The sequence below is a fragment of the Thermobia domestica genome, chromosome 1 (genome assembly GCF_964235325.1).
Source record: "Thermobia domestica chromosome 1, izTheDome1.hap1.1, whole genome shotgun sequence".
Lineage (NCBI taxonomy): Eukaryota > Metazoa > Arthropoda > Insecta > Zygentoma > Lepismatidae > Thermobia > Thermobia domestica.
The window spans coordinates 150,464,955-150,479,485 of NC_137454.1; the positions used below are offsets into that span (position 1 = coordinate 150,464,955).

At 32.5% G+C, this 14,531-nt stretch overlaps 1 protein-coding gene across 3 annotated transcripts in view; it reads right to left on the bottom strand.

Annotated features, from left to right (window-relative positions):
• The window catches only part of shg (DE-cadherin), a 361,574-nt gene that overhangs the window by 40,595 nt on the left and 306,448 nt on the right, over positions 1–14,531 (bottom strand). For all 3 annotated transcript variants that reach the window (XM_081764474.1, XM_081764491.1, XM_081764483.1), the window contains 4 exons: positions 13,391–13,537; positions 6,823–6,938; positions 3,658–3,816; positions 2,089–2,214 (listed from right to left, as the gene is read on the bottom strand). In XM_081764474.1, the coding sequence (XP_081620600.1) occupies positions 2,089–2,214; positions 3,658–3,816; positions 6,823–6,938; positions 13,391–13,537 (548 nt within the window). The remainder of the gene's footprint in view (positions 1–2,088; positions 2,215–3,657; positions 3,817–6,822; positions 6,939–13,390; positions 13,538–14,531) is intronic.

Here is a 14,531-nt window from a genome sequence, read left to right on the forward strand (position 1 = left end):
AGAGGATGAAAATTTATATCTTTGGCTGATACACAATTGTCTAGACACACACAAACACTTGTTTACAAAACCGCTGATATCCAATCAACCTTATAGTCTATCAATTCATCTAATACGCGATCAAATAAGAACAAGGGCCGCGGTGGATCAGTGGTGGCGTGAGGGCTCTGGTTTTATCTCAACTAACGCCAAGTGAGTTTTGTAGTGGACAAACTACGTGTAGGTGGGTATTCTCGGGGTTCTTCCGTTACCTCCCACTTTCTTCATTCCATCATCTCATTCATTCTTCTCATCACCGTCTCCTTTAGCCTACATGGCATCACGCAAGACGTAAAACTGAAAGATTTAAGTTTCAATAAGGATGGCAAGGAATATGGTCGAACAACAGGTCAGAACATCCAACCAACAGGGGGGAAAAAGGACCACACCATTCGACCATCAAGAGGAAGGAAAATATGGAATAGTGTTGCTCATTTCTAAAGGTTTTCTGTCTTCCGGGAAATCCTTTGCCATCCATGGTCATCTATTCACGAACCCAAGACCTGGCTAAGGAAGGCGATAGGCTTGGACTATAGATGAAAATATACGTGAGTTCCCTATCTAATAGAAGTATCTTACCTAGGATAGATCATATAAATGTATCTCTGGGCTGACAGAGCCAGACCACCTATCTCTGATCTTTAAGGAAATGCTCTGATGTACACTCATACAATCGTTTTTCTTAGCCAAAAGTCCATACAGTTCCAAGTGTGTTCTTTTTATTCATTATTTCCATCATCTTCCTCTATAGCCCTAGTTTCAATTAAGATCCTATAAGTTCTTGACACAACTGCAATTTTAGTCCACTGTGACATGTTTATGTCCCAGTGAGAAAGAAGGAATACCACAATCCAATACTATCTAAATTCCAAATAAGCATTGCTATAATACAAGACAGAAATGAATATACATTTTTCCTAATGAGTGAGTGTTCCTGTGTTGGTTACTTCGGAACAATTGAACTGATTTGATAGTGGTTTCAGTAACTTCGGAACAAGTGGGTTGATTTGAAAGTGGTTTCGTTAATTTATCCACGCCTTTTTCCTCTGAGACTAGAAAAACTTAAATGTCACCTACTCGTTTCGAACTTACTCACGAAATAACGTACTTTTTTTTTTTCGATTGTAGAAGACGACTGTAGCAAACACTTTTAGATTTTAAATTTTAGATAATTTAAAATTTTATTTTCCATCGAAAATAATTTCCTAGTTTCAAATCAAGCAAAATCTTAATATATTTCTTTTTGAGCTCGAATCTACGATTTCTCTAAAACAAGCATTGTATGTATACTATTTCTACAATAATTTCTACAATGTTCTAATCTTCTGAGCATGTGCAGGCTCTCTTTTATCCTTAATCTAAATAATAAATATGAATTCTTATAACGGATTTGTATTGAAGTTATACTGAACAACACATTGCTGTTGCATTATTAGGTGTTGAGTGAAAATTATTAAAAAGTTGGATAAAATCAGTTGTTACCCGCATTTCTTAAGTATATAACAAATTCTGTATTTACTTGCAAATCAATGCCATTACAATGATTTACAAAGTTAAGATCAAGAAAAAAAAATAATATCAAGACGCCGCAGCATGTTATCTTCACAAGATTATTTGCTTCAAATGATAATATAGAGGGACTAACATTTTAGTGAACAAAAATCCATTAAGATACTTGCTCTATTATGATAACAATAATGAAGTTTCAATTACAGTAACATTATCTGTGAAACTGAATTATGATCTTCATTACGAAATGCTAGCAAATTATAAATTGAATATCAATGTCTTTCTGAAGTTTCTTTGTTTGTTTGTTTGTTTGTTTGTAAGTTTCTTCTCAATGCCAAGAAGAGCCTGCACTTTAACGTACAATCTGAACATCACGTCTTTCCACCAGGGATAGCTGAGAATGCTCTGAACGTTTAGTAACGAGGGAGCTCTATATTTATTTCCACTGGTCTTTGTTGCTTATGTTCTGTTTTATTTCAATTTCATACATGCATAAGTAAATAAACACAATACAATAAACAAACAGAAAACAAAACTTACCTGAATTAAGGACAAACAACCATTATTATTGATTGTGAGGTACTGTTTTTGTTCTTTTTTAAGTATTGAGAATACTATGTTTTGTGGTTCGCTTCTGTTTCGTATATCTGGATCATATGCTCCTAGCTGTAACAGAAGATTTATATTATTTTAATAACTATGATTTAATATATAGTTAAATAAATCAAAGCGGAATTGCGTATCTAATTCTTAAAATATGAATAGCATATATATTAAAATTTTAAATAATGATTGGCTGTAAGGGAATCAGATAATATGCTCGACAGGGGAATTGAACACATGACAACGCTCTAATATAGATTGAACAGTTTGCGAATACAATTTAAGCTTTAATTATTCATCTCCTTGCTAGTTAAAGCTTTCAGAGATTTTCCACGAAGAGTTTGGTAAGCTTTTCGCTACGCAACGAAGATTTGCTGTATATTTTTAACATTTCAAATTAATCTTTTATCAAAGGAACTACATATATTGTCCTAAACAATGATTTTTTAAAAAAAATCTTCCGAAATCACAAAGATTTTAATATCTATACATAAATGTATAATAAAATTAATATACAGTTAATAACAAACTACATAGCCAATACCGCACAGGATTAGAAAAACCACTAGAGAAAGGTAAGTGATTTTATTTTGTTTTAATATGATTAGATCGAGTGAAGCTTCGTTTTCCCCAAAAAGTGAGTTTCAATTCTTCGTTTTCTTCTTCTAAACGGTTCAACTGATCAACTTTGAGTGGCCATCAGAATCGAGAAATCAGTTCAGAAAACACCAAATAGAACGTGCTTCAGAAGAATAATCACCGAAAAACATTTTCTTCGTATAAGTCAATGAAGCGAAGACGTCTAAATATATGCAACCATTTATACATGTAGCGGGTACAGTGGCTTAGTCGTAGAGCGACTACCCTCTCATGTAGGGGTTCTTGGTTCCATTTCAGGATGTGTTATTGATGGACACTACGTCTGTGCGTTTTTTAAAGGTTTTGCCGTTTTCTACCACACTCTCATCCCATTCTCTACCTCACTTCTTCCATATTTATTCACTTTTACTAATCAGTCTCCATTTGCGTAAAGGACATAATCGTCGGGCGTTAAATTAAGTATGTAATTTATTCATGTATGGTGTTGTATAACTGAACAAAGGATTTCATGATTCACTGTTTTTTACATGACCACTCTTCCAGGATTAAATCGTGAACAAAGAATTTATTTAGCAACAAATACGGGAAGACTTCTTACAGAAAATTTACTCGCTTCGCTCTAACTCTGATTCTCGATAGCCTCCTAGTTATATCCTGTCTGAAAAGTAAAAATAGATACATTTCTGGCTCTTACATAAACTTCTGGCTAAATATCATATATCAATAAATTTGACAAGGTTGTGATTCAAATGAAGTTGAATCGATCACGGATAACAAAACAAGCAACTAATGCGTATCAATCCGAGTTCTGGCTTGCAAAACTGATTTAACAGGTGACAGCGATGTAGCCATTGAATCAAAAATGATTAATTCACACCAAAAATTTTAAAATACGTCAATACGTACCTCAACAATGCATCCTGACACCAGAGTTTCTTCAGTAATATTAATATTATCCTCGTGCGGGTAGAAGACGGGATTATTGTCATTCGTATTTTCGACTTTAACAATTACTTTAGCGTAATCCGCAAATACTGTATCATTAGCTTGAACTGTGAGCGTATACTGTGAAAAGAAAGAAAAAGATATATTATACAGAACGAAAATTTAGTACACAATACACAGATTAAAGTATTCTGAGATTAAGGACAGACATACACGTGTTTTAAACAAAATGACAAGGAAGGTTACTCGCCAATCACTGCCGAACAGTCTTTCACGATGTTTCTAGGTAACCAAGGTTACTAACAGTACTGTTGCCTGCAGTTGAATGTTAAAACTTTCTGCCAAATATTCGAAGTACTAATATTTCTGTCACTCGGAAATAACATGTTACAAATCATCCTGTCATATTACTACGATAATAGAATGTTAACTTGTTAAATGTTCTAAGTTTGTCAGCAAAAGTGCTGTCTCTATTGTCACAAGGTTTGGCCAAGAGTGTCTCCAACGCACCATGTGTTCTGTTCAACTGTCAGAGGTCAGCTTTCCTTAACTGGTCAATAATGAAAGGAAAGACCATTCTTGAACTAAATTTCGAAATAGTTATTCAAAGTAAAATTCTCGATTATTTATTATTATTATTATTATTATTATTATTATTATTATTATTATTATTATTATTATTATTATTATTATTATTATTATTATTATTATTATTATAAAACAGAAAAGTGAAATTATAGGAACACAGTATCACAGGATTATGAACGAGAGATTATGTTTAGAGCTGAAAAATTAGTCACAGTCACGTTATCAACAACAATAATATGAACACGACATACTTCTCAGCCGTAAATGTAATTTAAAAGAATTTTAGCATTCTATTTCATAATACTCTCTAAATTTTAATAATTCTTTTTTCTCTATGTTTTAACATTAAAAGTTACTTTTAAAAAGATAGAATACTGAATGAATTTTAACTTGCATTACTAAATTTTACTAAAATCGTATAGCAATCCAAGAAAGAAAATTTCTTAAATTATTGTCGGTAACTAGAAACAAAATATAAAACTTTAGATCCGAATATTCTATTAATGACAGAATTATTTTTTAGTGAAAACAATTGTATTGTTGCATATGCTTATTGCTGAGAAGTCTGCCATTTAAGTTTAGAACAACAGTCAGTTGCCATAAGGGTGACGAAAAAAAAAAATCAGGACATTTTCATACAAAAGGAACATTTTCTATGCATGCTTTTCTATTTATCTTCTATAAGCAAGCTAACACAACTTTTGGAGACGCATTCCTTAATAGTGAATTTTGACTTTTTATTATACCGTACATGATTTATTTAGGGATATTTATAATACGCGCGTGCTTTTTTAAAAGTGAAACAATTATATTCCTCTGAACATTAAAGCTTTCTTAATGATACATCGTTTTGTCAAAATATATTTTGAAACTGCAGGCATAACAAGTCTTTTAGACTGAATTGGACCAAAAAAAAAAAAATATATCAAATGTTACAAACTGTGCAAGTTAAATGGAAAACAAGATAAATATACTTAGGTAGCAATTTTTCTTTTTAAATTATTATTATTATTATTATTATTAAAAGTTTATTTTTTCCCTCAAAACTTTTGTTACAGCTTCTCACTAAAAGTTGTTCGGAAAATTAATTTATTGGAAAAATTGCAATTTTTATCTCTGATTTCTGAAATATAATATTTTGGAAACAATGGCATGATTCATTAATAACTAACTAACTAACTCTATGGCCTATGGAACCCGGAGGTTCAGTGCCGCGTTCACAAAAGCTCTCCACTGACTTCTATCCTTAGCTAATTGGATCCAGTTTCTACTTTGTATTCCTATCTCTGCGAGATCCATCTTAATATTATCCTCCCATCTGCGCCTAGGTCTTCCTAATGGTCGTTTTCCTATGGGTCTACCAGTCAAGACTTTGAAAGCGTTTCTACTTTCTTCCATTCTAGCTACATGACCTGCCCACCTAAGCCTCCTAGACTTGACGACCCTAACAATGTTGGGTAAACCGTATAAACTATGTAGTTCCTCGTTATGAAGCTTCCGCCATTCCCCATTCTCGTTCCTCTTGGGTCCGAATATTCTTCTCAGGATCCTGTTCTCAAATACTTTCAGTCTATGTTCTTCCCTCAGAGTAAGCGACCATGTTTCGCAACCATACAGAACAACAGGCATGATTATCGTTTTATATATTTTAAGCTTCAAATTCCTCGACAGAATTCGCGACGACAAGAGATTTTGAACCGAATAGTAACACGAATTCCCTGCTTTTAGTCGACATTTAATTTCTTCGTGAATATGATTTTCGTCTGTTAATATTGATCCTAAATATTTGAAAGTATCCACTTTATCAAAAGTATTATTTAATATTTTAACGCCTCCACAATTTGCCGTATTACGGTCCCGACGCACTTCCATGTATTTAGTTTTCTCTGCATTTACTTCTAAACCCATGTCCCTGCAAGCGTTTAATAATATCTCTGCATTTATTTCTACTGTTCTCCTATCATCCCCTATTAAATTTACATCATCAGCATATGCCATAACCTGGTGAATGCCGTTCAACTCTAGGCCCTGGTTGCTATCTTTGATTTTCCTTATGGCGTATTCCAGCACAAAGTTAAATAATAATGGCGACAACGCATCTCCTTGTTTCAGGCCATTTTCGACGTGAAAGCTCGTGGACAAAAATTTTCCTACCAGGACTTTACTTTGGGATTCACTTAAACATATCTTAATTAATCTAATTAGCATGATTCATTAATAGACTTCATTAACTGACCAAAGTTTCTAACAAGTAACTTTTTATTGGTCTCAATATCTTTCATTGTTGAGAAATATATGTCTTAATAGTACAAGTCTATTAGGACTCAAGTGAAGAAATGCTGCACAACAAAGGGGCTTCTCGTAAATAATGAAAATTTTACACAATGTTATTTTGCAACGACCAGAAAACGACACTGCAAATGCACCTTAAGCTAGTAATTAATTTAAATTATATTCTGCATATATTAAATGTGTGAATACATTAAGTTGATCTAAAAAAATTCAACCGATTCTTATACAAACCAATCATGTACTTACATTTTCAATTGTCTCATAATCAAGAGGAGTCTTAACACGAATTTTTCCAGTTACATTTTCAATGTAGAACGCATCTTTTTCGTTGCCATCAACAATACTGTAGTATACAATGGAAGCTGAAAATAGGAAAATAATCACATTGTATTGTGATACATACTGCAGCACACAACTGAAATTACTTAATCCCAATATTTATTTACAAGCGTAGGAGTCGTTGCCATTTGGATTTCTTATGTTTAGCGCACTTGGTAAGATTTAGTGTGATTAATCGTGGGGAGACATGTTTTCCCTCTCCTTGCCGTCAAAGCTGAAAGTAAAAATCCCCTCAGTGTGTTGTCTTAAAGTGACCAATCGCCAAAACGCATAACTGAAAAGCTTACTGTTTTCGGACCGGTCAACACTTGGACAGTTTGTTCTTTAATGCTGTACGCAATTACTGTGTTTCGTTTTCCGCTCATGCTTTTGCAAAATTGCTTCACTTAGTGAATAACACGATACAGAGAATAAAATCTTATATTTCAGAAATGAATATATACCAGAAATGAGACAGAAACACTGAAGTGAATCAAAGTAAGCTTTCAATACTTTCGTTGATGCTTCTTCAGACAGGGAAGTAGGGAAGAAAGAAATACTAGTAATATCAAAGATATCACATCTATTAGTTTCCACAACAAATACAACGGGTTTCCTTAGTTTCTACTCCTTTGTTCGTACTTCTTCCCTCCCTATGTGATTAGTGAAAGCATTGGTGAAAGTGGTTTTACTTTTATTTAGATCCGCATTGTAGCATTTCTGACTTTTTTTTTTTTTCGTACCCAGTTCGGAATTCTTTTGTTCCTATTATATACTGTACATTTCTTTCCTGCACAGCCAAACATACACTCCTTAACCAAATGACTTTGTTAAAGTGGCATGTTAGAAATGTGTCATTAGTTTATCTCGAAAACTTACACATACCATATAAATCGCACGTTGTAATCCTATTTTCTTGGTAAGTCTCAGCTCTGATAGCATCACAGGCTCTAATAGCTTCTTAGAATATCGTGTGTAAGGTATATGTAAACATAGGAATACGTTTACCTACCACAGATCTGACTATTCACAGAGAAGACATTTTGTTCTCTGTTAACTTTTCATTTTTCTGAATAATAGGGGAAGAAACACGACATCAAAATCATAATTAAATCCCTGCTTAGGTGAAAATGCTGGATATGAAACCTCACACAACGCATCACGAATAATAATCTGAACATAAAAGGAACCCCTAAATATATTATTGTCTAAAATAACAATAATAATAATAATAATTTTGTTACAATGCTGTAAAATAAACAGACCAGTAACGGTAACATATTAGTGATAACCAGAAAGCGGGTATCATAGGGTATGGATACCACAAATAATAAAGGCTATTCCCAAAGCTTTATAAGAACATATAAACAAATGAAAAAAGATATTTAATATCCTGTTAAGTATTTACATCCCAATATACTGCCATGTAAGAGCTAAATTTGAGTAAACATGGTAAAATTCTAGAAACACATTTCAGTGATTGCTTGCTAGAACAATGGTGTGAACAGTCCACGAATAACATTTAGTTTCTTTTTACTATCAAGGACATGTATATTTTACTTCTAGCGATATTAAACGATGATAATAGAGGTGTATAAATGGACAAAATAAATACGGAATTAATTAAGAACAACTTTTTGAATATTTTATCTCTAATATCAATTTACACTACGACACATTAAATTAATGAGGTTTTATTGTTAGGTTTCCTTAAAATTTCATAAACTATTTTTTAAAATTAATCATTGATATTTTAGTAGAACTAACTTTCTAGCTATCTACGTTTATAAACATTTTAAATATGCTGTGCTATAGCGAAGATCCATGGCAGAAAAAGCTTATTAACAGAGCACATAGCAGTACAAATTAAGATACAAACAATCACAAAGGGGAAAAAAGTTTTATTTGTTCTTAAAAGTAAAAAACCTCGAAAAATTAGTGAAATAAACTGATCTTTATAAATTAATTAATAATAAAATCATTATTATTATTATTTTACAAAGAACATAGAAAAGTTAACGCCAAATTATTAAAGTTTTTAAAGCACAAGTTACGCTATACAATGACTCACTAACTATAGAAGTAATCGGAACAATCGCAGTAAAAAGAATTCAAGGAAGTCTAGTGTTTTCACTATTAATTAATGTGTACGTTGTTTGTTATGTAAGTTGAGATCAGAATGAAGAGAAGAGCAGCCATTACAACGCATGAATAATTTAGTCAGGTGTACATATGTATGTGCAAAAATTTAGTATATAGCTCTATCTAAATAATGCGTCACGAATTCTTGATGTATTATTTGCTTGCTTATAATTCTATGTTTTACTAGTTATGAATTTCACATGTAGATGAGGGCTTGGAACAAGTCACCAGCATACATTTGCCCCATTTTTTTTTCCTTCTAGACAGCAGCTGACTTTCTTTTTTCTGTACAAAAGTCTCATGCACTTCGTTTTTAGGATAGAAGCAACACAGACTGACGACGTGTGAGTTCTTTAAGATCTACTTACCGGAAGGAAACGAGCTGCTATTGTTGTTGGTGTAAACTTGATCTGTGGACCACACAGAAACTAATGTAAACGATATAAAAATTATTAATTCTTAATATTAAACCGCGCTGACTCTCTTTTTTTTTTTTTTAGGACTAATCAGTCTTATTCATCTACCTACTATTTAATTAAATAACTAATAAAGGGAAATACTGTAAATACGAATAATTAAGAAAATAACCATTTTTCAAAATAAAGTTATGTAACAGAAAGTGCCAGTATAAATAAAACTATTTAGTATGAACTGAATAAATTAATACATCATGGAAAACCTCATCAAAAGGTAGCAACCCCACCATTAAAAGGAAACAAAGCATGAAACTACACGGTAGAACACAGAGACGAAAGAAATATGTGGTCGATCTTTTTCAATATTGAGGTAAGAAATGTAATGGATATGATGAAGGAAAGCGTATAGAACTCCTACTTAGCAGACTTCCTTGTGGCTATATCTTTAACGTGCGCGCCGCGGTAAACCCAGGTTCACTTCCTGACGAGTGCTAACGTTGTTTGGATCCCACGTCAAGCTGTAGGTTCACGTCTCACATAGCTTCGATACTGAAGGGGATGCTACACTGTAATCCAACCAAGCACTCGGACATATTGAAAGTGAATTTGCTTCTATCACTAAGACAGTTAACAAGAGAGAACTTTCTAAAATTATGTATGTCAGAAAGAAGAAAAGTATCGAAGAAGTATCGAGATGATTTATGATGAAAATATGATTATGGTATAAGCTTAAAGGACATGGTATGGTATAAGATGTAAATAACAATTCTGAAAATACCAAAATGTAAAAAACTTATGAATTCACTGATAGCTGGCTATTTTCCAACTTGAGATATTGTAGAAGTTGTTTCTACTGAATAAGTGTTTGAATTATTTCATTTTTTTCCACGTGTAAATTACGTTAAGTATCACATATAGGATATAAATAGTCATCAATTCCACTACTTCAATTGTTTTTTTTTTTTTTTTTTTAAAAAAAAAGACAATAGCTGAATTACGTGTATTTTATGAATGTAGTGTTACTAAAGGTTTCCTTTATTAGTTACTTATACTAATAGATATTGGTTCATATTTATTCAGTTACGCTTGCTTCTAAACTTTCTTACGTAATTAAGGTCTGAATTTAAATCTATAAAGTACCTATAGAGTACCCATAGACTTATAGTAAAATGATAAAGGCTGCCTTTGAAATTCAATAATGAATATTTTAATGATATAAACTTCTACTAATTAAAATGATTCTAAAGAGTACTGTGTTTTTTAAATAAATAAATAAGTAATCGAGTTTAATAGACTACGAAAAATATTTCTTTCATATGCTACAATTCCTGATAGCTACCACCACAAACCGAATTTATCTTCCAAGCTACATTCATGTATCCAAGATGATCTTCGTATTCTACTCGATAATAATAATGCTTTCAAAAGAATGCATTTTAATTCTTTCCTATTTCCAAGAACGTACAAAGTGTAGTTGTTTACATCCAGAATTGCGAATTTAAATTCCTTCACATATTTCACAATTTCCACGATATTACTAAGCATATTACAGATTTAGTTTAAAAAAGGTAAAAAACTGTCTTCTTCATCAGTGTTGTTTAGTCAAAAAATATAAATAAATAAAAATTTAATATTTTGAGATAAAATATGTTAATTCTTCCGTTTTCTATCTTTAGAGAAATTAGATAATAGCGAATTTATGTACTACACCAATATAAAGAAGGTTAACAGTTCTTTGTTACACACGCACACACACACACACACACACACACACACACACACAAATAAAAATTTACCTAGTTCAAGTTATTGCTACAGCAACTGCTTTTTAGAACTCGGGCAGAAAATCGGGCCTTAAATATCCACACACACACACACGTAAAAAGCCAAGCTGACAAACTACTTGCCACAAAGAAACATACGAAGCCAAATTTGCATTTTGATCAGTCCTAATACGAATAGTTACTAATGAAAGTACTTATATTGCTTACATCTACTGGCGTCAAACAATAAGCGTAAATCGAAACAGATTTTCAGTAATTTCAAAATGGGAGCAAACAAACAGGTAAAGGAAAAAAAAAACTATGTATATTAACAAAAGATATTGTCAGTAAAATAACATTTTTAAAGAAAGAAAGATGTTTTGTAACAGATTTTTTTTTTTTTTTTTTTTTTTTTTTGACTTCTTACATTATTATAAACGTCTACTGTCTAGAAATATATCGTTATTTGCAGAAGGAAAAATACTTATTCCTGATCTTCAATAATTTCTCCTTTAATTTAAGTGTTTAATCTGATATCGTATCGTCGAACTAGAGCTACGCCTCCATTAAAAGTCACTTATGATTAAAAAAAAAAGTATAAAAGAACTAAAATACCAAAATGACTTACTCGAGTGGTTGATATATCGATATAAAATGTTATCTTAAAACATATTCGTAATTAAAAATATCAAGATCTGATCTAGACCGATGAGCTATCTGAAACTAGCACATCATTAATTTCAATTCATTTAATATTTATGAGACATTCCAACCACAATCGATTTCGTTATCAAATGATTCCGAATGATCCCGGATTCGATTCACCGTGGGAGCTCATGTGGTTCGGATTCCAAGTTATTCAGTAGAACCACGTCTCATAGTCTCGCTGCTGAACGTGGCATTAAACTTAAAATCAACTCCACTCAAATTAACTAACTATCCAGGAAAATTCACGCATATTTCAAGAGGAGTGAAAGTCACAACCCTCATCGTTTCCCTGGAATCATGACCTGTCCTTTCAGCAAAGAAATTTACATATACATACCCGTTTGATTTCCTGCAGTTGAATGACTAATACGACTTTTGACTCGATTCCCAATGAGAGCACAAAATTTCCAGTGCTGACTCAGGCTGGTGAAGCAAACTGGGGAGTTTGCAATAAGTAAGGAACACTAGTAAACTCTAAAGCCTGTATAAACGGTAATGAAAGCGCCTAATGCAATTTTACCACTAAAATGTTCGCATATTTCAGTTCATATTGACTTTTTAACTAGTAAGATGGAATTCTCAAATCTAAACCCACTAGTATATAAATAGATCACTCGTACCAACATTTGAGTAGAAACAAGAGAATACTGGACACTATACAATCTCGCCATTCTTTGACACAAAACTAACTCTTATGCCACTAGTAAACAGTGACCACACTTGGATACACTTGTAATTGTGTTTATACTAACTTGAAGATGCAAGATCCAATGAAAACTGTTTTCAAACATATCCGTCCATGGAGTCGCAAAAAAAAGTAACCTCAACACCGCTTATGCTCATGCTTAGCGCTGAATCCAACGGAAACATTTTTGAACATACCCGTCCTTGAGGAGCCTAGAAAAGTGATATAAAATTTGGGATATATATATATATATATATACTAGTATAAATATTTCATCTTTGAGACAATTTTTCTCGTGGCTCCATGGATGGATATGTTCGAAAATAGTCTTCAGGATCCTCAAGTTAGTATAAAAAGCGCAATTAGAAATGTATGGATGCGACAGGCCTTTTACTATTGGCATAAGCGATACCTTAAAGATGCGCACTTTGAGGTCATTTTTCTCGTGATGTCATGGACAGGTATCTTTAAATATAATTTCATTGGATTCAACATCCTCAAATTAGTACAAAAAGCCCGATGAGAAATTTATCCAAACGTGGGCACCTTTTACTAGTGGCATGAGCGTTAGTTTTTGTAATTATTCTGAGTTAGATAACTTTAATTAAAGTCATATCAGTTGTTGGCACCCCCTGATTTTCAGTTACTTTTAATATATATTTACACACTCTTCCTTACAATGTATATAAATCTAACACTGGAAATGGTAATTATTTCTGGTTCAGCAACTTCCAGTGTGCATTTAAGACTAAGCACTACAAAGTATACAGTATAAAACTTACCGGTATCTACATCTTCTGCGATGACTTCAGTCACAAGGAAATTTACGTTGGCGTCTTCAGGTACTGCTTCTGCCACATACTTCTGCTTTTTAAATTTAGGAGGATTATCATTTATGTCTGCGATTTCTATCCTGAAATCCTGCTGACCTACGGAAACAAAACAACAAACTTGCATAATTTCATTTACAACAAATGTATTTGTTTTCTCTGCTTTTTAAGATTAAAATTAAGAAATCTCTCTCTTAGATTAATAAGGCCATTGAACTTCTGAATTGTACTGTTAACATTAAAGTACTGACTAGTAATTTCGACTGCATTTAGACTAGTGCTTGTGCCTTTGGCCCGGGTTCAATTCCCAGTGGAAGAGAATGGAAATTTGAATTCCATCTTAAACTGTGGATCCACACCTCATATAGCCTCGCTGCTAAGAAGGACGCTAAAAGCTTCAATGAACAATGACTGTCCTATAATATATTTTTAATAAAGGTATGAGAGTTAGGTTTTTCTTAATTACGATTATTACTTTTTTTTAGTATAGACTGTACAGTAAAAATGAAAATGCAACTTTGCCATTTATCTGGACCAACAACATAAGTGAATGAAGTTACTGTTTGAAATAGGGGCTGGCCATCGACATGTTAGCGTAAAAGACAATAACTTCATTAACTTATGTTGTGGGTCTAGGTGAGACAGTTTCGCCTATTATACCTTGTTGTAACTCTGATAACAGAGTTACCCTATGTCAGGGAACTTCTGAGACACCCTATATATATCCCTTGTTATCGTTTAATTTTAATAATACTAATTTCTCTCGTTCCTTGCAGTCATTAACCTAATTTTAAGGATTATCTCTATTTCCGTATAACCTATTCTATTCATCTATCGAATAAATTAAATTCTTTAGCAAATACTGGATTTTACTGTGACCAAATGAAGCGCTGTTTTACTTCGGGTATACACTCGTTTACTCAACTTTGTCATTACTTTAAAGTTCTTAACGTTTATTCATTTGATTTCACTAATTTGCCGAGCTCAGCTACAAAGATTTACACTGACAGTTTTATTTATTTATTTATTTATTTATTTTTAATTATATTTCAAACTTGTATGCTTTATTTATTTTAAGCTAGGAAATCACACT